We start from the raw sequence: 24,885 nt of genomic DNA, 5'->3' as shown, positions 1-24,885 counted from the left end.
TTGAAATAAATTTGTTATAGATACAAACTAAACGTATTGTGTATAACAATTAATGGCTTACCCTGAAGACCGAGCAGGCCACGTTAACGTTATCGGGATCGTACATGTGAATGTGGGAATTGGGTATAGTGGATCCCTTATAGTATGTGACCATCTCATACTTTGGAATGAATTCCACGCTCTTACCGCGTGATTTTCTGGTGAGCGTGGCTATTATCGTTCCTTCGGGGGATCTCTCGTGGCTGTTGAAGTAATTCTGCGCGAATTCGACGATGTCATGATACGTGACCTCGTTGTCGGGCTCCTTTTTGTCCTCCAGTTCCTGAAGCTTCCGCTCCACTCTGCATTTACGTCTCTGTTCCCGCTCGATGGGCGGCTGTTGAGACGGTTGCGTCTGCTGTGGCGGTTGATCGTGACCATTTTGTTGTTGCTGAGGCACTGGTTGATGATGGTTATGATGCAAGTGATGACTATTCGAGTTTCTGGATTCTGGTGTAGAGGGTGGACTGCCAGCGATTTGTTCCTTCATGACCTTGTTGTTTGGTACCGGCGGAGGTGATCCACAGGTGTCACCGTTCACCAATGGTCCAGAGTTTCCGTTCACAACAATGGGACTACTAGGACTGTTGTCATCGCGTGGCAGAACGGACTCATAAATTGGCTCCCCATTGTCAATGGTCGAATCTCCGTTCATGGCCAGAGGTGGAGCAGGGGGTGGTGGAGGCGGAGGAGGTTCAGTCGGTTCTGGAAGACTCGGCTGGCCAAGTTTGCTAGTGTTTCCGCAGGTTATCCTCTGCGACTGTTGTAGGAGAGGTGAAGGAGCATCCTGGCCATTCGGGCTACTCGCCAGGGACTCTGCTTTGGAGTTCATCTCTAATTCTAGCTGTATTACAGTTTCCAGTTCCACGTCGAGGTCTTCCACCAATTCGTCCATTTGTTCACCGATCTCCTCGATGATCTGATTACCTTTCGTTGACTGTACATCGGAGAGGAAGGAGAACAGATTGTCCAGATCCACCGACTGTAAGTCCGAGGCGGCCATCTTCGAGTTCATCTGCTCTGCCATCTGCGACAACGCGGCGATTTCTTCTTGCGCCTTTCTGTAAGATTGAACAACGTATGTTGTGACACGGAACTTAATCACCGTAGCAACTGTTTTAGTATTTCAAGCGCACAGATTAGTCAGGGAAATGCGTGACGCGTGCTAATGTGCATGTGTTGGATATTAAGCTCTGGTATGTATGTTAAGAGCAATCACTCATTGCAGAGCTCATCATGCGGCAGGGGAGGGGGGGCTTTTAAATTCGTCTTTTCGAACTATTGACGAACTTACCCAGGCTCCATCCCGACAATACCATTGTACTGTGCGCTACAAGGGACACAAATGGAATATTAACCCACAAAACTACCATTATCCCATGTGAACGTCACTGTACTTCGCACACTGAAATTGGTGTACAGAACTTACGGTGCTAGCAAAGTTTCGTCGTGTAATGTTTATTTATTACACATTACTAAAGTCCATCTTCTGTCAGTTCACAAACGTTCCATACACTATACTATATATTGTCCCGTTAATACCAGTACACGAGGAAACTTCCCTAGCACTCTGTGTACCATAAAACGCGGATTAACTCTCTGTACCTTTGGCTCTCCTCTAATGCCTTCTTGTCCTCCATTAGTCTTCTCTCCTCTTCCAATCTCTCCCTCTTCCTCATTTCCTCGTCCACTCGCCTCATTTCCCTCAGAGCTGTTGCCACTTCTCGAGCGAAAACACCGCGCAAATGACTCTGAATAACAATAGCCGCTCTCCGTTTCCGGATGAACATTATTCTCAGCTTCCAGCCTCGATAAGCGTGTTGCACCTTCAGCGCAGCGTCCCTGACACGCTTGTACTCTGTGCAAAAGACGAAATTGAGTCGAAAACTCTCGGGTACGGGACAAAGGTGAGGCAACAACAAGGTATACAACAGAATTACGTGTACCTTTCCGTACAACATAACCTCTCCAAATCTTCTGTATCATTATCGCGTTACTGGTGACCATCTGGTTCCTGGAGTCCTCCAAAGGCTCGTGCACGTAGCTTCTCAAGAACACCTTCGTCTTTCCGATTTGCCACTCTGTCTCCGGAATACCTTGGCTGCTGATCAACTGTCTAACAGCATCCTTCTCGTTGTCGGTCCGAGGCATGGATCCCCTGTCGAGACACCTGTATCTCGCGACAAAGTCGAGGAACGCCATATGTATAGGAAAACCCTCCTTCCTTATCCGAATGATGTCCAGCATGCCCAGATACTTCAGCTGATCGAGAACCAGCTTCTCGTCATAGTGATTCGCCACCTTTTGCATATTGGGCTTGATGCATCTCGCGTACCAAGGTGTGGTCGCTTGAAGAACATCGACCAGAGCTTGCAGTTGATGCCTGAACGAATCGCAAAGGGTAGGCTTGCCTTTGGACGTCCCACGAGACATGGTCGTCGCGTTTCCACTCGCTCTGGCCACCGTGCAACCCAACAAGTCTTGGTAGACGGTGATTTCTTGCACAAACTCGTTGGTGCTTCTCGACATCAGGTCGAAAAACACGTCCTGCTGCACGTCCCGGTTCTTGTCCACAAAACCCTCCACCGTGTACGTCACGCAACCCGCGTAATGCTTCACGCCAAACTCCTTCTCCCATTTACGACGATCGTCACCCTTCACGTAACACGGATGATTCTCGAATTCGGCGTGCAAATTCGTCAAGTAGGCTAGGTCCGAGCCTTTCGGCATATGGCACTGCTCGGTCAGTAACTTAAGAACGCATCGAGGAGGTTTCTCGATTAATTCCAGGCACATGGTGTTGTCCGTGAAGGTGATATGGGAGTATTGGATCTCCTCCTGCCGGTACTGAAATTCGAAACGGCACACGTTAGGGTAATTGCGGGCTTGGGGTATCGAGGGGTAAACACCGTTTTCTGGAATCTTTTGGTTTGCGGTTCAAGTACAGTGAATAATATTCCTTTATACAAAATTCTTATTCGATAAACAAATACATCTAAATAGATGTCAATTAACAGAGTAGGTTCAAGGAGACTATGTGTATTATTCCTCCAAGATACAGAATACGTTTATATTCCTCTAAAGGAATTGAAGTGATTATACAGAATAAGCTTTGCTTTAAGAATATACTTTTAATACTTTTAAGAAAATGTAAAGGTACACAATCGTTATACTCATCAGTTGCTATATTTTCATTAAGGTCAAACTGTCTTGTACTTTATTCACTCGTCAAACCACCCTCCACCAGTTGCACGTTTCAAGGAAATTAGCCAACAGGGAGCGTGCACGGGCAAGGACTTACCAGCTCCTGTTCCAACGCGAACACGTAGTGATTGAAAAACTTGTGAAGCTTCTCGTTCGTGTAATTGATGCACAGCTGCTCGAAGCTGTTCACGGCGAAATTCTCGAACCCGAATATATCGAGGACACCGAGAAACCGCGAGCTGTCCTGGCCGGGATTCGTGCAGTTGTTTATGTGGTTGATCAGCCAGGCGAACGTACGCGAGTACAATGCCTTCGCCATCGCGTGACGATTTTCACGGGCTTCCTGCACCTTCAACGGTATCTCGGTGATGTTGCCGCGCACGTTTATCTGTCTGATCAGCACCACTTTCGTCAGATCCTCGACCTGGAGGCCGAGCAGAGGCGCGACCGTCCCGACGATCTCGACGTCCTCGTTACTTAGCTCGCACCGTTCGCCGTCGACGTCCTCGAAACTAAGATTTCCCAACCACAAGATAGCCGACAGAACTCTGAAAATTCCCTCGCACATTTCCGGCGCGACCTGGAATTAAAAGCGAACGCGATCAGCCTGGAACACTCGGAATTTCATTTCCTATACAGGGTTTTCCAAAATATTCCATTTCCAGGAATCCGTTTTAAGCGGGATTATTTCTGTAAGTGGCAAAAATAGTGTGTGTGTGTGTGTATTATTCTCTCGGGTCGAGGGACGCGATCGACGATAGCCCGATGGTAATTAACGGGCAATTAACTTCGCACGGTATAGAGTATCGCTTCACGACGTGCTTAATTACCTGGAGCACGTTGAACGCTAGCCTGAGCGCGTCCAGCTTCTTCGAGTCCGAGATCCCATCGATCTTCACGCAACCAGACTGATTAAGATACTTGTAGTGGCCGGACGGCATCAGTTTGTATTGGTCCGCGAACTCCTTGTCCCTGGTCCCGGCCTCGACCAGCTGATAGAACACGTGGTAGTTTCTCTCGCCGGCGCTCTGGAATGTGATCCGACTTTGCTCGAGCAGGTAATCCTGGATGATGCAACCCTTGATCATCCACTTGCTGTCGAAGCACACTTGCATGAACTTCCCGAAACGGGAGCTGTTGTCGTTTCTCACCGTCTTCGCGTTACCTGGGGGAGCCCGAAAACGAGCGTCACGTGACATATAGGTATACGATCTATAGGGTGTACGAAAATGATGAGCAGCCGAGATTAAGTCGGAAGGATGAAATTATTGGAAAGAATGTTTGATACGAAAGTTTTAGGGTTTAAAAAGAGGCATCTGATGGTGATCTTGACCATGACATAGGAGGCAAATTTAGAGGTCATTTCGAGGTTAATTCGATTTTTTTTAATGGGAATCTCCATTTTTGGCGCTAGAAATGGAAAGATTTGACAATTAAAAATTTTAATGTTACTTTTATATGATCGCTAGTGTATGTAATATAGCCGTTAACCAACGATAAAATTTGCAATACTCCGTCGTAAGATTAACAATCTGGAGGGTGTCGTAAATTTTACAAACATTCATGATCAAAAGAATCTCGAATAACGTTAGTGTTTTAGGTTTAAAAAGGAACTTTCAGAGGTCACTCTTGCGTATCGAACGTGTGTGACATGCTTTTTAATTAATATAAATAGAGAAATATGTTTTTTTTCTCCTCTTGTGGTGCTGTGTGGAATCGTGCCGCGATGGAAACCGCGAGAACGGGTACAATTTTTCATTTCTTCCAGCCGCGTGACCCAGTTTTAACCCCTCGTTTCCTGCGTTTAACACCTGACTCGTTCGCGGCCTCTTGACTCCGCGTAATGAATCCCTACCCCCCCTTTTATTTTTAAATGCCGTTAAGAATAGCGTTCATCGATCCGTCTACCACGGAAAGTCTATATTTCTGAGGGTTGGACATACAAAACGGACCCCCTCCCTCCCGAATATACCTCGACAAAATACATATTTCCAAGTGGAAAATGGCCCCCGAAACTGTACCGAAAAACACACCGCGAAATGTTAATTAAAAGCAACGAAATCCAGCGACGCGTAATCCGAGGGCCACTTTAACCGATTAATAGGGGATTGAAACCGTGGCAAAGAGGCCTTAAATTCAGTGAATTGCAATTTCACGTAATGAAACAGTCGGCTCCGATTTGGGGGATGGTCATTTTTATAAAAGAACCATTAAGGATTATTCTTCTCTTTAGTACCAACCTTTTGAAATTGATTCGAATATTTTCAATCCATTTTCAAACAAGAAAGAAAAAACACCCCCTCCCTTCTCTGAGAGACAAAGATGGAAAGACGGAAAATTTACGTGAAACGTCGAGAACAGCAACACGCGTGCACACAAAGTGTATCGCTGTGGACGGTAAACTATGCCGAGAAAATAGAATTAACGGAAGGGGGTGGGGGTAACTTGCTTATTAACATCGTGGGGGTCCAATTACCGAATGCCTCGAGGATGGTGTTCGCCTCGAGGATCTGCTGCTCCACCCACGTGTCGACGTTGCTGGTCACCGAGCACAGGTATTGCAGGATGAATTTCGTGGTCTCGGTCTTGCCGGCGCCACTCTCGCCCGATATCACGCAGGACTGATTGCTCTCGGTGTCCTGCAGTGATCTGTACGCCGCCTCCGCCAGTGCGAACACGTGCGGCTCCAGGGAGCCCATCTTCTGTCCATGGTATCGATTTACGTACTCCTGGGAGAACAGACATGCAAAGTTTTTGGTCAGCGAGGACTACATGTGAAATCTTCGTGGTGTTCAGCAAAACGGACAACTCGGGACTTTCGACTATTGCACGAAAGTTCGGGATCGTTTGGATCGATGAGTGGTCGGGAGTTGTAGGTAGTTGGGTATCGAGGGCCGAATAGTCGGGGGTTTACTACTCGAGGGTCTGAGTAGTCTATGCATTCGGTAGTCCAGGCGTCGAGTAGTCGAAGCCTCGTGTAGTGGGAGGGTATGAGTAGTTAGGGGTTGAGTGAACCCAACGGTTAGACGATTCCTGGTCACAGAAATAACGCGTCCGCGATATGATCGTCGTTTTCACGACCGTCGTAAACGTAGGCCCGTTCGAAATTGAATTATAGGTGTACACAGGACGCCTTCTGCAAACCGCCTGATACACACGGTTCACCTCGCAATTAATCGGGTTACCAGGGTCGACGTTCCCGCCTCGCCCACCCCATTCCCCCTAATACAAACCTTCGATTGGATCATCGGAATCTGTTTGTCCCGACGGGCGGACGCTTGCGTTTGAAACGGTAATGAAAGCTAATGATAGCTCCGCGTACTAGGAGTCTTTTCGTCCTGACTCAAAAAGAAAAAAGTTCAAACCTCCATCTCACAATTTTTTCTTTGCCACTTAATTTACACCCTTTCGATGTTTACATCGGGTATACTCGTTACGAAAAGATGGCATATTCTTGTTTAATTACGAGTATACATTTGCATTTGGCTATTCAAAGTAAAAGACAGGTAAAACAAAAAAACATGTTCGTAATTTTAACCCATTTTAGAATATTTTAGGACAAATCAAAAGACAACATACATCCTTGCCCTGCCTTAACAATCTACTCGCAGAAGCAGTTGAAATGCTGCAACCGTAGTGTGTGTCGTTTCAATCAAAACGGTAGTTTACGCTGTTCCAGGAAGTTTCGTAACTTTTTTAACAGGCAAATCCGCCCGTTACCAGGCAGGTATGGTCTTGAGCGCGCGCGTCCATGCATTATGCACGGCTGCGTCAGCCCCAGAGTCCCCCAGTCGGTATGTCCTCGGTGCTGACGGAGCCTCAGCGAAGTAGTGCAACCCAGTTTCGTGTCAGACCTGCCCCCCACCCGTGCGCGCATCTTCTAGAGCGCAGAGAGGAGCGTTAATTCCGGTGAACCACCCCCCCCCACCCCCCTCGACAAAGGGTAGGATCGTGAAAATTCATCGGCGGGACGCTCGATCCGCGCATTCCATCGAGCCTGGGACGTGGAGGTGCGTAATCCTCGACGATAGGCGACGACGACATTCGCACCCCCCCCCCCTTGATTCCATTAGAAGTGGATTGCTGGTACAGTGGTTCAGATTGCTATTTCAGAAAAGTTGAAAAGCTTAATTTGAAGTATTCGAATTTCACTCTAAATGAATTCACAGTCTATATATCCAGCTAAATTTTCTCCCTTTTCTTGTTTTAAAATTTGAAGTAAGATCGATTCAGAATTTTACCATTTTCAACCTACTGCAAAACTTCCGCCTCGTGGAGTTCGAATAATGAAACATTGCCCAATGCATAGTTCATTGCCTAGCAAGATTAATTTGATGTCTTCTCCGAAATTCATACACACGCCGAACAACATGGCCTGCTGCGCGCTCTAGCGGGTACAAACCGAAGGGTCGAAACACACACAGACTGCCCAATGTTCGAAATGAGACAGCACTCACGGATCTTGGAGAAAACAAATGTGAATGAAGGCAGGATGAAATGTCTCCGAGGAGATCTTCTCCACCTTATGAAAAAAAACGAAAAAAAAACAAGCCTTCGTGGCGTTATGACCCCTTAAAGACGCGAGGTGGAGGGTCGAATAAGCTGCCGGAGCGCGGCGAAATGTGTTTTGATGCCGGTAAGGCACTAGGGAGATGAGTATGTTCATCCGCCATTTTGATGTCAGTGGATGGATATGTCCACAGAGGGTCCAGGCAGAGACGAGATATAAGAATAGACCTAACATGCAATGTAATTTTCTATCCCATGCTTCGGGGGCGTCAGAAGCCCCCGTACAATTTCTGTATTCCATTCCTTGCTAGCGAAACCGGGACAATAATATATGTATTTATCGTTATATTCGGAAGTTATAGTTTCTGAAATCGGAAACTTTTATATGGAGTGAGTCCTATAAGATGTTAGGTCTATTCTTATATCTCGTCTGTACTCCAGGTTGAGGCTTTCCATAGCGGTCTTTCTCCAGAGGACCCAAAATGGCGGATGAACATACCCACTTTTATAGTGCTTTAACCTGGACCGGCTGTAGACTTGTCCATCCATTGGCATAAAAATGGCGGATACGTATACCTTCCTTACTAGTGCTCTAATTCTGGTGGAACGAACTCGTGTCCCGGTTTTGTTCCCCCCGGAGCAGCTGCGACTGCGGAATCAGTGCACGGCTCGGCGACTAGAGGCCACGGGCCTCGTGTGTCAGGACTGCACACCAATGGCTCTGGGGTCGTGCTTGCGACCCTTCCCTCCCTGGTGTCGTTGGCCGACGCGACGTGCAAAAATGGAACAGAGAGAGCAAATAAAAAAAAAAACAGCGACGCGAAACGGGGTTGCGCAGGGATAATTAACCCTTAATGGGTTGTACGCGCTGCGTTGATTAAGGTCGCCGGTGAAGGTTCGATCGGAGGGAATCGATGATCGAAATACGTTTGTTCCCCTCTTGCAAATTCACTGCAGTGTACGGGAATTAAAACATAAAATTTGATAGCTCGGAATGAGGTACAGATATACGATTTGGATAACAAAACATTGCTTCTTTTCCATTTCTTGATTTAAAAGTGAAATTATTATTTTTGCACTTTTGTCAATAGGAATAGATTTACTCGAACAACAATTCTTTAGGGTTTGGTTAATTTTTGTACTTATATGTTTAAAAAAAAAACGGCGAAAGTTACTCTTAAGAGATCAGAAACTTGATTCGTAACGGTTCCAGATATTTTTTTTAATGAAACCACCCACAATATCCTTGTTAGTGCCGCCCCTCACAGCTTTCGTGTATTAGTTCCTTAATCTCGAAGAATACACTTTCTTTATCTATATTTAATGAACTTGTGGTAAATATATGTACAATAAGCGATCCAGTATTAAGTCTTCGAAAATATATCCGGCGTTAAATATGGTCGACAGCGGACTTATCGGTTACTTTTGAAGGGGATTATCTTCAGGACTGCTGGCCGTATGGCAGATAAACGCGTTCCCGTGGAATTCCTAAGAAAATAAATGGCTCGGTTAAAAATAGCGGAGTGCAACGAATTCCAGGTGGCCGTCGTACGGAAGTCCCTTTCGGCGGTGTAGTATCTTATCTGCTCTGTATCCGGTTCGGTCCGCCCGAGGAACCAGGACGGTTAACATAACCTCTTCTTCCGATAATTGTTTTGCTTTTTAGGGAGACTTCGGCTCTGAGCGCTACACGTTGTCCCTCGAAACGGTTTGTTTGAACAGCTCTCACCGTGCTATCTAACTTTTATTGCGAAAAACGCAGGGGGAGGGGGCGCAGCTGTCACGGAAAATGAAATCTCTGAAAATATATGAGCGTCACATATCCGTCACTCGACGCTTTCGAGGGCCATTCGAGTGTGTCTATGGAACAGAAATGAAATGTGTGCCCAGAAACGATAGAAATTGCTGCGTATCGAGCGCAACTTCAAAATTCCTGCGCTCCTCGGTGTTTACGAGTAGGGGGTAATTAAAAAAAATATACAGGGTGTACTATTTAAATCGACCCACTCGAATATCTTCGAAACCCATTCACGAGATTAAAAAATGTTCCAAGAAAATGGTACCAGTGAGCACACTTTATGATGTAACTTGTTTCTATGTGAACGCGTAGAGGTCATATGAAGGTCATCATTGTTTCTTTAAATGTTATCGTACATTTTTTAGTAATTTTAGTGCATTAAACAATATATGATTGTTGACACAGACACACACATATAAAATACACCAGTAAACTTAAAAACACAGTCGGTGAAAAGAAAATACAGGCCAGACTCGTGAGACAGGTCTTATCGATGTCGCAGGACTTGTTATATTCATTATTCCATTTTAGCCCCTCAAGTGGATAATACCTGCAACTAGTTGCAATTACTGTGCCAGTTGGAAAACTATACAAGATTTAATCGACATTCGCGAGACTGCAGTTTCTCTGTCTGCAATTAAATATCCGTCGACGTTGCATTGAAACAGTGGAAGCATCGAGTGGGGCTCGAGGACCACCGAACGGGGACCGACCCCAAGAGAGCGTCTCCATACCCCATATTCAAGTCAGTCGTTCAGTACGCCGGAAACATGAGTACATCAGCTCCCACGTCGATTCTGCAACTGCATCGTGTCTACTCCAGCAAGTATACACACGCATCCCCTCACCCCCACAGTGAAGTACCTTGTGAAGTGACTTTCGCTGCTTTGTGGAGGAACGACTGCACGCGATCCCCACGGAAATCGAATGTCAAGCCAAGGAAAAAGGGTTTTCAGGCCTCTGAATGGTAACCGGGAGCTGAAAGAACTAGTTCTCTACTGTCTATTCATGTCTTATTGGTCCCGTTGCCCGAGATCGTCTAACGAATCATCGCCAAACGCGTTTCGGTAGGAACGAGTAGGAATGTTCGATTCCGATTCAATTCAATATTTGAGAGATATTTGAGACGTATTTTGAGAGAAACAATTCTGACGATTCGATTTGAGAATCGATTCTTTGAAGTGAATCGAACATCCCTAGGAATGAGACTCCCAGAAGAAATGGGGAGAGGGAACGTCCGCTGGAACGAACAAAGGCGTTCGTAAAAGCATCCAACAGGGACACAACGGCGTTCACGTCCGCCGAACCGATCGTCGACGACGACAGACGGTTGGTTGGTCCAGTTGCCTGGATGATCGTCCGTAAAGAAGAGTCATCCCGCGCGGTTCGTTACTTCGAAACACTTCAGATCGATCGAGAAGAATACCAGGGAGTGGAACGAGCAACGGCGCGATAAAAATTGTTCCGATGGAATATCGGGGACGCTTCAGTTTCTTCTGCCGAGGGATAGGATATTAGGATACTAATATAACAAATTATCGTTTTTCAAAATTTGTCGAAATAAGCCCCATATACTTTTCACTGTTTAGTTAAAGCTAGGATCTAGGGATCTAGAGACAGCTTAATTTATTTGTCCTGACTGGTTCTAAGTGGTTTTAATTGAAATTTTATTCGTCAATTTTTTTTTTGTATGTATTGAATTAATGTAGTTACGCCAGTGGAGTGTGCAAAGGGTTATTATTGTTAAGAATTGATTCGATCGGTTAATGACGGGCACGCAATCTAAGAGATTACAAGGAAACAGGAGGCCCCAATAGGGGAGAAATGAAATTTCCATACAGGAAAGCAATTTTGCGATTAGACAGTTTTTACCATTTGGATGATTCGAAATATTTTTCTCTTTACTCGGAGTAGATTGCACTTGGCGTTGCTTCAGCGAACCACTTCGGGGGTGAACAGAATTTTTTAATACGCGAGATTGGAAGGTGCTCGTTTACTTTTCTTTTTCGTGTGCACTTTTTGAGAATAACGAAAATCTGGTCGAGGCTAGAAACACGCGTGCCAGAGGAAACAGATATGAGGTGATATTCAGATTATTTTTTTTTCTCAAAAATTCTAATTTTCCAATGTGAAAGATTTATCTAATAAAATACAACCCACTTGGACATTACTTGGCACTTTGTGTTACTATTCTAATGACTCCATGAGAGGTCCCCCTTTTTAACGAGGTTTAGCATATTGAAAGAGCTTAGAATTCTGAAGCCTCCGATATTTCTTTCATACGACCATTAGTTTACGAAATTTTCAGTGCTGAGGAGCCTTCGAACACTCATCCAACATTTACTGTATATCTCGTCCGAATATAATAAGCTCTGATAGCAATTCTGGTATTTTTTTCGCCTGGTAACTACTCTCCAACGGGACGATCGCCGTCGACAGGAAAGGACGAGGCTCCCGAAGGCTCCAGGGCAACCACCACGGACGAGTCTCCGAATCCGATGTGCGCTTCGGCCCGATCAATAACACGGGGGCGTGCACCGCAACCGGAGAGAGCCAACCTTTTCCTACTCGCGTGTCCAGGGGTCCTGTGGCTCTCATTTTTGGTACCCTCCTCCCCTGGCTGACCTTCGAATCCCCCTAATTCATGGTGTTGCTGCTCTCACACCGTGCCCGGTTTCGGGTCTCAAGGACACTTTATGCACCGTCTGGGAGCGTGCCCCCCCCCCCTTCCCCTCGTGGATGAGATTCGCGTCGATCTTTCTTGACGAATAAGGAGCGCGCCAACGCCCTTGTTGGGATTCCAGAAATACACCTGTGGCTGGACAATTTTGGATGTATACAGGATGTGCTTGACAGAAAAGTATACAGTCCGTTATTGCCTAAACTATTTGAAATACCAGAAAACTGTCTACGTAAAATTGAATGGCGCAAGGAGGCTAATCAACGGGCTATGGGCAATTTTTTATAACATTATTACTTTAAGAAATATGAAAATTGTTTCATTTTTGAAATGGAAATATGTATATCTTTTTTAGATCACTTGATAGTGCGTTTCAAGACGAATTCAGTAATTTTTAATTACAGATAGTTTCCATATACAGTGGACTCTAAGTATATTGCCATGGTCGGGGCTGTAGGGCAGTAAAATCGCAATGATACAGTCTCGGCCTCAGCGCCTCCGCAAAAACTGGATGTGCTTCGCGTGGCAATATGTTTAGTGGCAATATAGTTAGAGTCCACTGTATTGCGTTTACAAATTTGCTGATTTACGTGGAATTTGAAGCGCTAAGACTACCTCCTGTGCTTCCCATTCGAGCAGGTTTCCTTCCGTTGAAAATCAGTGAATTTGTAAGTAACTCGAAAAATATTTGAAAAAAGTTGTATACGTTCAAGGTTACCGAATTCGTCTTGAAACGCAGTATCGAGTTATCTAAAGTGTCGGATAGTTAGGGCCCTTCCTTTGTTAATGTCAAGGGGGCATTTGAACACTCATCGATGATTCACTGTACGTCGTTACGACAAATTCTGTCGTCTAAAAATCTGTCGTTCGTCTATGGGAGTCCCCATTGACGGATATCGAGGACCGTTTTACAAACGATGGCGGATGTCGGCGACCCGTATGTATGTATGTATTTACGTTTGAAGTGGCAGGGCACCACTCGATCCCGAAATAAGTCCCTCTCGCGTTGAGGTTTCGCCAGCCACCCCCTTCTCCTCCACTAATCCCAGCAACCCCTGATATGCCCGCGCGTTAAACCGTCGCCGAGTTTAAGTACCCGTGGATGACGACCGAAAATAGAGATTAAAAGCCACGAAAAGAGGGAGGGGGGAAGAAAAGAAAAAGAAAAGTGCATCGTACGATTATCGAGGAGAATGAACAGTCGAGGAGAGGCACTTGGGAACACGTGTCTATGGCGATAGGAGACCAATTTATACGAGGTCCATAATTAAAGACACTTGCCTTTCGAGGATCCAAGGTCGTTTAAAATGGCGGGGGGAGAAGGAGAATGTGGCGACGCTACTTTCGGATCTTCGTGTTTTATTGAAACTTATCCTGTTTCTTTTAGGAAAATCGATGAGTATCAAAGACTTCCTGTGATGGTCGGGTCACTGGCGGCCCGTTGGTGACGTGTGGAGTTCTTGGGAATTCTGTGGAGTTCTGGGTTAAGTCTGTGGAATTTTATGGACTTCTGGGGAATTCTGTGGAGGTCTGGGAAATTCTACGAAATTCTGTACAATTCTATGAAATGCTTTTACATGCTGTGTAAGTCTGTTATGGGTCACGATCGACCCAGTCGAAACTTCGACGATCCCTCAACCAATGGTACAAACAATTCATAAATTTTCTCGAATGTAGTCTGAGATGAATTTTTTGGAAGTGTTGTGTCACGAATTTTACGAAGCACCTATAGTAATTTCGGCTTTACAAGGTTGATGCTGATTCATTCTACGGTTGTAGAGGGAGCCTATATACGGTGAATTTTCGCGATTACAATGGGAACGTGTTTGTAATTACGGTGAATCGTATTTCGGAGATCGAATATACTTATGCAGATTAGGAGCCGTAATTCGTAAAGAAAATTAAAACGACCGGAGCCCCGTGTTGTGATGGGCTGCGTGAAACGCGCGCAACGGTTTACGCACATCCGGCGGCGAATGTGAGCCGGAAGTTACGGGGATGAATAGTAAATAATCAAGAAGCGTCGTCTCGGGCCGCCCGATGAAAAGAGAAGGCCGCCACGCGTCGATCCCCTCCTTGAGATAAATAATAATTGGCCTCTCCTTCTGAATACGATTAAGACACTTCGTATGTTACCGAACCGCCGCGTGCGCCGTTGAAACGGCCACCGGAGAAGTATATACAGGCTGTCCCCCACCTAATTGGAGCACCTATAGTATCTTACTTGCAGAAAATTAATTTTAATAAATGCTCAAAGTGATGTCCATCAACTTCCATACATTTTTGCACTGATCCCTTTATAGTAGGTATTTTATTATTTAAATCTACTCCCATATACTTCTTTTTTCTCATTCAAGGCCATACGAAGGTCAAACTATGGTAGGTGCATTGGATTGGTCTTGTTCTCAATCATAACGCCACGTTGATAACATATGTAGCCCCATTTAATAAAAAAAACATCGATGACTTTGTAATTTCGAAAAGTATGAGTGGGACACCCTGCACGTAACTTAATCATAATGACCCTTTTAATTCTACGTAACTCATTATACATGTCCTTCTACCTAACTCTAACTTTTATCACGCTGCAGAAATAACTAAAGAAATCTTAACTTGGGAGTGAACTTTAGCCCGGCCATTTATTTTCCATCAATCTAACGTCTGTATTAGACAGACTGCACAGCGTGGTCATATAATAGACTGTCACGCGTTGTAAGAAGTTTGTTATTCGGCTCGTTCAAGTCGACAAAGCTCGTGAATCGCACGTCGACAGGACGCCTTTATCGTATTGGAATTGCTAGGCCTCCGCCTGAAAACAGGAAACGGAAGCAGCGACGTGTGCTTTCGCAGAGATATCGCGAAACAACGATCGGTGGAGAGGGATCGCTCTTGACTGGTTTTCTGGGTCAGGGCGAGAGGATCGAAAGACGTGGTCGATTTATTTCTCCAACCCCGCGAAATGACATATCTGTCGTTCAAACGTTCGCCTGACACGTCATCGAAAAACTTCGAAAATCCAGCTACAGTAAATCCTCCACGAGAGCTTGAGAATTCTAAGCTCTGTCACTGTGCTAAACCTTTTAAAAAAAGTCAGCGTTACACCTGGGGACCTCACCTTATTGTATCGATTATTCATTGGATCATCCGTATTGATTATTCCATTCCTACGGTAGCTATTACGGTTACTATTGGGTCGAGTAATAAGAAAAAAAAAAAAGACACAATAATGCAAAAGACATTGTAGATCTAAAATGTAAAACAAATGCATTGACCTGGAAAAAAAATTATAAAAAAAATTAAATTGTATACATTCGATGTGTTCCTTAAAATGCTACAGAATCTATTAAAACATTTTCTGATACAATCAAATGGATGAGTTATTTTACAGCAAAAGGCATTTGTGACTCGATCTAATCCTTCAATCCAATGAAAAAAAAAGTGCAGACAGCAACTGTATAGAAAACGACATACCACCAGTTTCCAACCACCCTTCGTACATTCAAACCATTCTCAGTGCACTGAATACACGAAATTTCGCTCGAATCCCATACAAAACACACCGACAATGCCTCGATTACACCAGAATCGCAGAAACAAAAGAGAAAAAAAAAAAACAATCACCATATAAGCGCCGTGTTTGCACAGGCAAAATCCGGCTAATGAATCCATTTTGTACTTACGTTGGTGTAGAAGTCCACCTCCTTGTAGGGGTTCACAGCCACCAGTATGGATCCCGTGTACGTCTGCCCGATCGTGGAATTCTGAGTTAAGGAAATGTATTTACGTATACCGTGTACTCGTTAAAAATCCCTATTGGAACGCCCCGTCCCCCTCCAGTTCCCCTATTAATCGAAACGGAGGTGAGATGTAAACAGGAGTGAAAGGAAAAAAAGTGAGAAAGTAGAAGGGGTGTGGGGAGGGTGTTTACCCGTGGCTGAAAGGAACCGTGTCGACGGTGTATTACTTCTCATTCCACTGTCCATGTGAACCCGCCTTGAATGATAATACGACACACGTCGAACGTCCATAGACTTCACCCCCCTCCCCTCTTCCAAACTGGAGAAAATAAAAAGAGGGAGTGGAATCCCCATAAATATCGCTATCCACGAGCAAGATACGATCCCATTTAATTAAACTTGCGAACGTAATTCCCCCCCCCCCCCCCCACCCCATCATCCCCCTTTTTCCCATCGAGGATCGTCTATTGTCGACGGAGCACAAGGGACAGAGAGAAGAAGAGGGCCTCGAGGATCTCTGAACGACGCCGAGCAGAAAACGGAAGTCGAGCTCAGAAATGGTTTTTTAACGATCCCCGTTGTCGCGTCGCGATACACAAGGATCGCCCGGTCGAGTAGTTGTTCTCCAGACTCTTTATTTTTATTCCCTTTTTCGTTGTTCGCTCGGTCTTCCGTTATCGGTTCGGATAACGGCGTCCGAGTTCATCGAGAAGAGTTATCGATCCGGTCGACGAAATGGACGAAGAAAATCTGCGGGACATATCCACTCCCATTCTTGAACAATAACCGAACGACGACATGGTTTCGACTGGCGTTGGCACCGATACCGGACCGATACTATCGATACCTGGCCGTAAATTTTGATCTCGTATCGTACAATCATAAAAAAGAATCGATACCTGTTCGATACGTCACGAATGTATCGAAATTACTACTATTACAAATAAAACAGGAATTTCTGTATTCGTAAGGTAGTTGAAAATAGTAATTTCTGTTCTTTATGATATCGATATCTACTCGGTTGCTAGATAGAATTGATATCGATCGGTATCGGTCCAAGAGACATCGGTATAAAATGTTGATACACCCGAGTATATCACTGAAGCTGCGTCTACACTGTATAGCAGAACAGTGTTATATAACAAATCGTTGTATAACCTTGCTGTACATATTTTGATAACTTGTAACAAAATTATGCATTTTTGACAAGTCCATAACAAGTTTGTACAACATTTCGCATCTCATTATTAATAATGGTGGCACACATAATGAATAACATATAAATTGATATACGACACAATCACGTTATATAATATTTTTCTTCCTATTATTCTAACAAGTACTATAACTTTGCTATATAACGTGTTACGCTGCATAGTGTAGACGTGGTTTAAGAAATGAACCCAGTATGCAGATCGTCACAAGGCGAAGCGACATCGCTGAGGGTCCCCTCCCCCCCCCCGCCCCGTCGAAAAATGTAGCAGAAGGGTACAGGGTTTATAGGTGCGTATTATCCCCCTTTTTCGCTGCCGGCATTCAACCCCCATGAGTCATCCCTTCGGGGCTCTCTCACCCCCCGAGGTTGTGACGTCATTTCGACAGTCCGTTCCACCCCGTATCCACCATTGCCGAAACTAGTGATGGGACTGATACGATACATATCGATGATCCTCGAACAATTCGGTACCTAAATGCAAAGTCTAGAAGAAGTATCGAAAGACATCGAAATCTAGGATATTCGGTGTATCAATATCCGATAGCGATAAAGTGTGACCATCGTGTGACCTTGAGTACGAAAAATCGACAAATGTATGAGAGTAGATTTAAATAATAAAATAACTACGATGAAGGGATTCATGGAAAAATTTATCGAAGTTGATGGACATCACTTGGAGCATTTGTTAAAATAAATTTTCGGCAAATCCCAAAGCAAGTTAGATTATTATTAAGAACTCTTCAAAAAAATGCACACAAAAATATTTCCTTCTCGTAATTGTGAAATAATTTTAGAATGAAAAGATTAAAAATTCTGGTTATTTCGTGTAGTGGTATGTGTTTCCAGAATACTCGCAATTGTACCCGACTGTACAATACTAATCAGCTTACGACAGTGCTTTCGCAGTTTTGAATTAGCGTGCGCAACTAGTAAGAACGAAGAACAAGAAACGGCAAGAGTTCAAAGACCGAAGTAGTGAAAAGATGAATTGTAACGAATGCAAACAGGCCTGTTTCTCTGTCGCATTAAAACTTTTCTGATGGTGTGAAACTGTTCTGAATGCATTCGCAACCGTTACCCCTCGTGGAACGTTTCAGACGAGGGAGAGAGAGACCCGGGAACAACCCTTATGAGCGCAGCGTTCGGGGGTTGCGTATCGTTTCGCAACAATGTGCGTGCACAGGCGAGTCTTTTTTTTTCGTGGGTTTGAAAGCGAAAGCGAACGGAAGAAAGAGCAGAAAAGTTTGAAGGCGGAGGGAACGGAATGTGGCACGCGAGAAAGCCACTACATACATTTAAAAACAAAAAACAGTGACAGTATGAGCATTTAGGGTAACTAGTCCAGATATGCTTCAAATGTAAAGAAAATTTCTGAAGCACTTAAAGTAACATTTAACAAGAGATTTTTTTGAAAAGGTAATTCTAAGCAAATTAATTCTTAGCTAAGGGTAAGTTTGAAAGTAATATCTAACAAGCTAATTTTTCTAAAAATCTATTTCCTCAAATATCTAAATTTAAATCTTATAAAAAAATTAATTCAGTTTAAAATTTCGATACAAGTAGAATAATTGATTTCCTCACTCTACAACATCCACAGCCGCAAAGTCGGTTTAGGTACGCAAAGTAACCCCTGATAAAAGGCCAACAAAATTTCTCCCTCTGCGAATGAACGATCCGTGGAGGAACCTTTTCCATTCAACCTTTCGTTCGCGTTGTACACACGTCTATGTATTTCAGCCCCGCGACCTTTCCAACCACCGGCAAATATTTTTCCTCCGTTATCGCGTACACAGAGAGTAGCCTTCCACCTGTCATTAGCAGAGCTCGAGTTACGTCCTCCAACCCCTGGACGAAACAGGATCATTGATTGGGCTAGACGGATGAAGACCGACGGGACAAAGATATCTTCTGAAAAACGATACATCCAGATCGGTTCTTGTATTGTTAATCCCCGCACCACTCGTTGACAACACAATGATTCCCCTAATCTTCGTCGAGCATTATAATAGCAGAACAACCGATGGTCCTGACTGACAAGGACTACGAACAGGGGGACATGTGCGCCATAAAACGGTATTGGAAATAAAGCAATTCCATGAAAGACTTAATATAACAGTCAAAATAACAGTGCATGGTCCTCACATGTCTTCGCCTATATTAGAACATTTTTTGTCATCAAGAATAGATGAAAGGATATTATATCCTCGTCCATCATTTTATGTTCCAATTTACGTATTTCTGAACATCCCTAAATATTACCACAATTCGAATCTTGAAATTCGGTATACTTAAAATGTCTTTTTTACCGAGGGAAGGGGGGGGGGGCTTCGTTTTTCCCAAGAGGAAATAGGACGTCCGTCGCAGTCCACAGAGAAACTCCTTATGGGCAACCGCATTTCCTCCCATTGTTGCTCGCGATATTAATTTTTCCGCGTTGCCCCCCGCTCCTACCAGGGGATAGTATTCTCGAGTACCGCAGAAATTCTCGAGGGATTCAAAGGACCATCGGGTCTTCAATGTCTAGTAAAGGGCGACCTCTGCAATTTCTACAATGTTTTCGGATCACAGAGACGCGGAAAGACTCTGGGATCTCTCTTGGTCAGCGGTCGCCGCAGGGAAAATTTGAAGTAGAACAGAGGAATCTTCCGACAGTTTGGCGATTACAGTGGATGAAAGAGATTTGTCGGTCTCTAATTTGACTTTGAGAGTGTCACAGACTCCGAACGCCGGAGGAAGAGATGAAAGGTGATTTTCTATTAGAATCGTTTGATACAGACAAATCTGAATTATTTGGGATTAGTTTCGTCTTGGTTCTGAAATAATTTTTAAGTGACGATATAATCAACATTCAGGAATACATGATTAAGATCGAAACGGTTCTTGCATTACGTCCGACAAAATGCCCTAACCTTAAAACCTTTTCATCAAATAATCCTCCATTTTCCTGCACAACAATCCCCTAGAGGCTACAACGAAACAAGGAACAGATGGCTCGCGACCGACATAATCCAGCCTCGAATATCCCGACAAACAGCAGCCCAGTCACCGGATGATCGATCATACTACACTTCCGTAATATTCCACCGTTGTGTAAACTCGCCGCAGCGACGACTAATGACGGTCATGGAAACGGGAATCCCACAGGCCAGCCACACGTCGCAGAGAGGACGACGGTGGTTGACCCCAAAAAAGGAGAAAATTCCGTGTTATCATGAAGGGGGATGGGGACGCAAACAGAGCATAAAATTTTCAATAAAATTCAACGTGGTCACTGGCTGACCTAAAAGGGGATTGACCTCAAAAAAAAAAAAAGAAAAGAAAAAAGAACTGCAAGACAGGTCAGATGAATCGAGGGGAGTCATGCGTTGTAACAGCTGACGAAGAAGGTATCGAGGATCCGGTGAGTGTTTGATTCCCGTGGGCTAAATTCGTTAGCGACACAGGCATGGGCGTAGCCAGGAAAAAAGTGGCTTTTGCCCCACCCTACAAGAAAAAAATTGATTTCCCCCTCCCTTCCCAGAGTTACAAAATTCTTGCGTAATATTTAATATTGCAGTATAATTTGAAACACGACTAACAGCCTCTATTAACAATACGCATACATTATGAACGATTTATGACTTTAAAAATAAAATAAAGCGTGTCTGGCTACGTACAGACTTTTTCACTGTGCCAGTCGACCACACAAACAGAGTGACCAGATTGGGTGCTTTATCGCAAATTGGGCAATTTTTCGAATTAATTGGGGCTTGATTCTTTTGCAAAAACCGCGAACAGCAATTTACACGATTTCTAAAAAAATAAATTTTCCTTTCATTTTTTTCTTGTTTTTTTTTTTTTTTATTCTGCTGCCAATCTGCACGCAAATGGTTATCGTTTCGCGGCATAGGTTACTGAAATCTGGCTAGACTGCATACAAACACACACACACACACACACACAGGAACAGGGTTCTCGAGAACAAGCTAGCGAACTCGCGTATCCGGCCCCTCCGGCCCTCAATGTGTCCCTGGTCTGTCCCGCCGCTAAAAGGTGGCTGGGCTCGTCCTCGACGAAGGCAATTGAAACCGGCTAAGAGCGCTTCACCGAGAGCGAGAGGTTAACGGGAGATAGAGCGAGAGCCCACCACCCTAGCGCGCAAAAGTATCCGCTGCTGTACGCGGTGCACCGAATACCGGAAAAGAGGAGAAGCGTGGAGAGGTATGAACGGATAGAGAGGAGGTCGTGGAAGAGACGATGACGACTGTTGGCGATGTATATGTGTGTATTGAATAGGTATATGGTGTTTAGTTACGAGTTCCGTGTGTGAGATCAGGGAATGCGATTTACGGAAAGCTCGAGGGAAGAGGTTACTGGGTTTCTCGGATGGCAGGGCTGAATCTTGAGAGACAGATATAATTGAGGGGATAGTTTTAAGCTGCTAAGTCGACACTATAGCAAAACAGTGTTATACAACAAATTATTGGATAACCTTGCTATATAACACGAAAAATGTTATGTAACATCACGTTATATTATTCTGTTTTTTTTTAACAAGTTTTATAACATTGTTATATAACGTGTTATGTTATATAGTGTAGACGCAACTTAACCCCTTCAGACCTGATGGCCATATTTGTGTATATGATGTTTCTTATAATTTCACACAAAGCATTAGGTAGTGTGTTGGAGATCCATATTTTTCTTATAAATTGTTTCATGTTTTTAGTAGGTCTAGTGAATTCAGAATTGAATAATAACCCTAAATGAAAAAAAATTTGTTAAACCTGAAATATTATCCAGATAGTCTACTGAGTTGAAATGTGTTATCAAATTTTTTTTCTACTCTTAAAAGAAAAATCGGGTATAGAAGGGATAAGTAGGGGTTTGGTTTATGTTTCGATCGAGGCTATTTGGTTAGACCCATTTCTGATCGATGCAATCGGGTATATTTGCATGTGAATTAGTCGGTTCGGTGTTCGACCTGATTCGAGCGGGTTTAGACTAAGTTCTGGACTAGGTTGACACGTTCATTGCCACAGTGAAAAAGGCCGTACATGGCCAGACACGCGTTATTTCGTTTTTTCAAGTAATAACCAACCATGCTCCTTCAGGTTTAGCAACCTTACTTTAGTTTCCACCGAATTTATCTACATTACGCGAGATCTAATCAAGTATATGTCACATTCAACCACGAATCTTTCGCCAGCCGAGGTGCTACTACAACCCCAATAAAAACTTTCAAAAATCATAAAATTATATATCGGCAGAATTAAATCGTGTCGATCGAGGGCGTCGTTTAAAGGAGGGATAACGTGTCTGTATATGTGTGTGTAGAGTAGAAAACAAGAGATAGAAGGCTCGATAGATACTCGATTGGCTGCAACCACGAGGTTCCAACGAGAACGTAAGAGGGATGGATGAAGGGAGGTGAATCTTCAGCTTCCGGTTTCGACGATGTCGCCGGGAGAGGCCAGGGATAATCCGATATCCCGAAAGAGAACCGAGAACACCTTTACAAAAAGAGCGTTGAGTAGCTCGAGTATATACCAGGAGAGGATAATGGGTGGCCCCCGCGAAACGTACATACACAGCCTGAAAAGAGACCAGAGTTGCCTCTTGCACGGTTTTATGCGACCCCTCGCGACGGACAAACGAGATACCAGAGTAAACTCTTAATACCTTCTGGGTTGCAAAGCGGAGACGTCCATCATATTTCGTTTTAAAAAAGATCCCTGATATCGACAGCTAAAAATGATCGATTTCACGTGGAATGACAGAATAATGAGAACAAAGTTAAAGAAAAGCGAATTCTTGAATTAGAATGCAAGATCGAAGAGTTATTCGAGTTCCAATGTTTAATTCAGTGATAAAAAGAATTTTATTCTAGCAACAATTACGTAAAGATTCGGTTCTTCGAGCAATTATCCAGTCGCTTCAATTATTTCCCAATCGGACAATAATAAATTCCATTTAAACGGAGCACCCCGTTTTCATTATGGAAGCGTTTGTGTGTCGGGGGGCCCGATCGAATCTCGTTAAGAGCCGACCGGCGAGACTAATTACTGGAAACCAATGCAGTTTCGTCGGTCGACCACGGTTCTTCTTTCTCTCTGCCGCGGTTTAATATTCGGTTACGAAAATTGAATGTTTTCAAGGCGAGCAAGTGGACACGACGATACGCCGTTCGTCCATACCTAAGCTACGGTGGAAACACAGACAGCATATGGGAGACGGGGGCTGGTTGTCTGCAGTGGCGTTCACGCTATTACTCAGCGTTTTCTGGCAAGTAGTAAGTATTAGAAAAAAATAGAAGAGCAATAGGTTTCACCGCTTTCTATGACTAACATAACAGTCCATATAAATTTTGTATGTTTGCAATATTTTACGAGGAACAGAGGTGACCTTTAATTTTTTAAACGGAATGATATACATTTTTTTTTATGTTATATGAAAGCATTTGATAAGATGAATTCATTAATTTGTTACAAGATGATCTTCACGATCATGCAACGTCAGAAATGAAATAAACATTTTGAATATTTCGTACCAATGTGTTCACAGTTCATAAGTATTTTTTATTGCCGAGCAAATGTTCAATATGACTTCCTTGTGCATGAATGCATATTTCAAGAGACGATCGTCACGAAGAGAACAAAGACGTCCATTGGCGGGTCACGTTCGATCAGATTCAAGCGGCTCTCCGGAATAGTTTAAACGCCAAAGAATTTCGTTCCTCGATCCAGTCCATCCGAAAAACTCATTAAGATCCTCGGTAAGAGAGACGAAGAAACCGTCGACGACAGAAATTCGAGGGGGAGCAAGCACAGAGCGCTTTCTTGTGTAACACAGAGCGATGCCCACTGGATCACCGAGGCAAAAAAACCGTTTCCGCGGTGCGTTACGAGCGAGAGTAAAGCTGGATAACTTCCCATGTCCGACAGAACGGTTGACCGCTGCTGACCGGCCACTTGTCTGTTCTGATAATGTTTGACAATGCTTAACAAAGTTCTGGCAAGGTTTGACAAACGTCTGGCAATGTTTGACAAAGTTCTGCCAAGGTCTGACGAAGTTCTGAGCACTTAACAAGCAATCGAAAGATACAAATCAATCGAAATACCCAATCCCACTCATTAACAAACCCACTCTAATAACATTGACGGACCAGAACAAGGAGAACATCCTGCATTCGAATTCGGTTCCTATTTCACACGAAGTATTCTTTCGTAATAGCACGAGGACACAAAATCCAACGAACCTGAAATCAAATATGAATCACCCTCGTAACGAGAATCGAACGAAACCCACTGGACCAAAAATATCGAAAGGGACCCGTACGACACGACGACCGAGTCCCAGATCGCTTGCACGGTGTTCTTTGTGGGCGATTTTATGCGTCGTCCCACACACCGCGTCGGAGGTAGTGGGTACACGAGGAAGTGTCCACTAACGAGTGCACGTACGACGACGACCATGACGACCTAAATCGCGTCGGGCGCGCGCTTGAATTCCGGTGGTTTGATCGCGACCGAACCGAGCGCGCAAAGCAAAAACTCGACTCTCAATCATAGTGGCTCAACTCATTAGCGTACGGCGTCGTCATCCTCGTGAGAGGACGAAATGCGTGTGTGTGTGTGTTCAGCAGCCTCTGGGCATTGAACGCCTTTTACCCAGTTACACGGATACTCCATCGCGGTCCCTAGGCCACTAACTTCCGAATGAA

The 24,885-nt window shown here is 44.2% G+C and overlaps 1 protein-coding gene across 1 annotated transcript in view; it reads right to left on the bottom strand.

Moving 5' to 3' along the window:
* Window positions 1-24,885, bottom strand: part of LOC107195029 (myosin-I heavy chain) — a 37,724-nt gene that overhangs the window by 3,746 nt on the left and 9,093 nt on the right. Inside the window, exons 3-9 of the mRNA XM_015584785.1 lie at window positions 15,911-15,973; window positions 5,720-5,972; window positions 4,074-4,408; window positions 3,341-3,823; window positions 1,986-2,886; window positions 1,645-1,897; window positions 62-1,100 (exon numbers count right to left, since the gene is read on the bottom strand). Coding sequence (XP_015440271.1) covers window positions 62-1,100; window positions 1,645-1,897; window positions 1,986-2,886; window positions 3,341-3,823; window positions 4,074-4,408; window positions 5,720-5,972; window positions 15,911-15,973 — 3,327 coding nt within the window. The remainder of the gene's footprint in view (window positions 1-61; window positions 1,101-1,644; window positions 1,898-1,985; window positions 2,887-3,340; window positions 3,824-4,073; window positions 4,409-5,719; window positions 5,973-15,910; window positions 15,974-24,885) is intronic.

The sequence above is a fragment of the Dufourea novaeangliae genome, unplaced genomic scaffold (genome assembly GCF_001272555.1).
Source record: "Dufourea novaeangliae isolate 0120121106 unplaced genomic scaffold, ASM127255v1 scaffold8, whole genome shotgun sequence".
Taxonomy (NCBI): Eukaryota; Metazoa; Arthropoda; class Insecta; order Hymenoptera; family Halictidae; genus Dufourea; species Dufourea novaeangliae.
The sequence above is the reverse complement of the archived record's forward strand: the minus strand, read 5'-3'. Positions and strand labels throughout refer to the sequence as shown.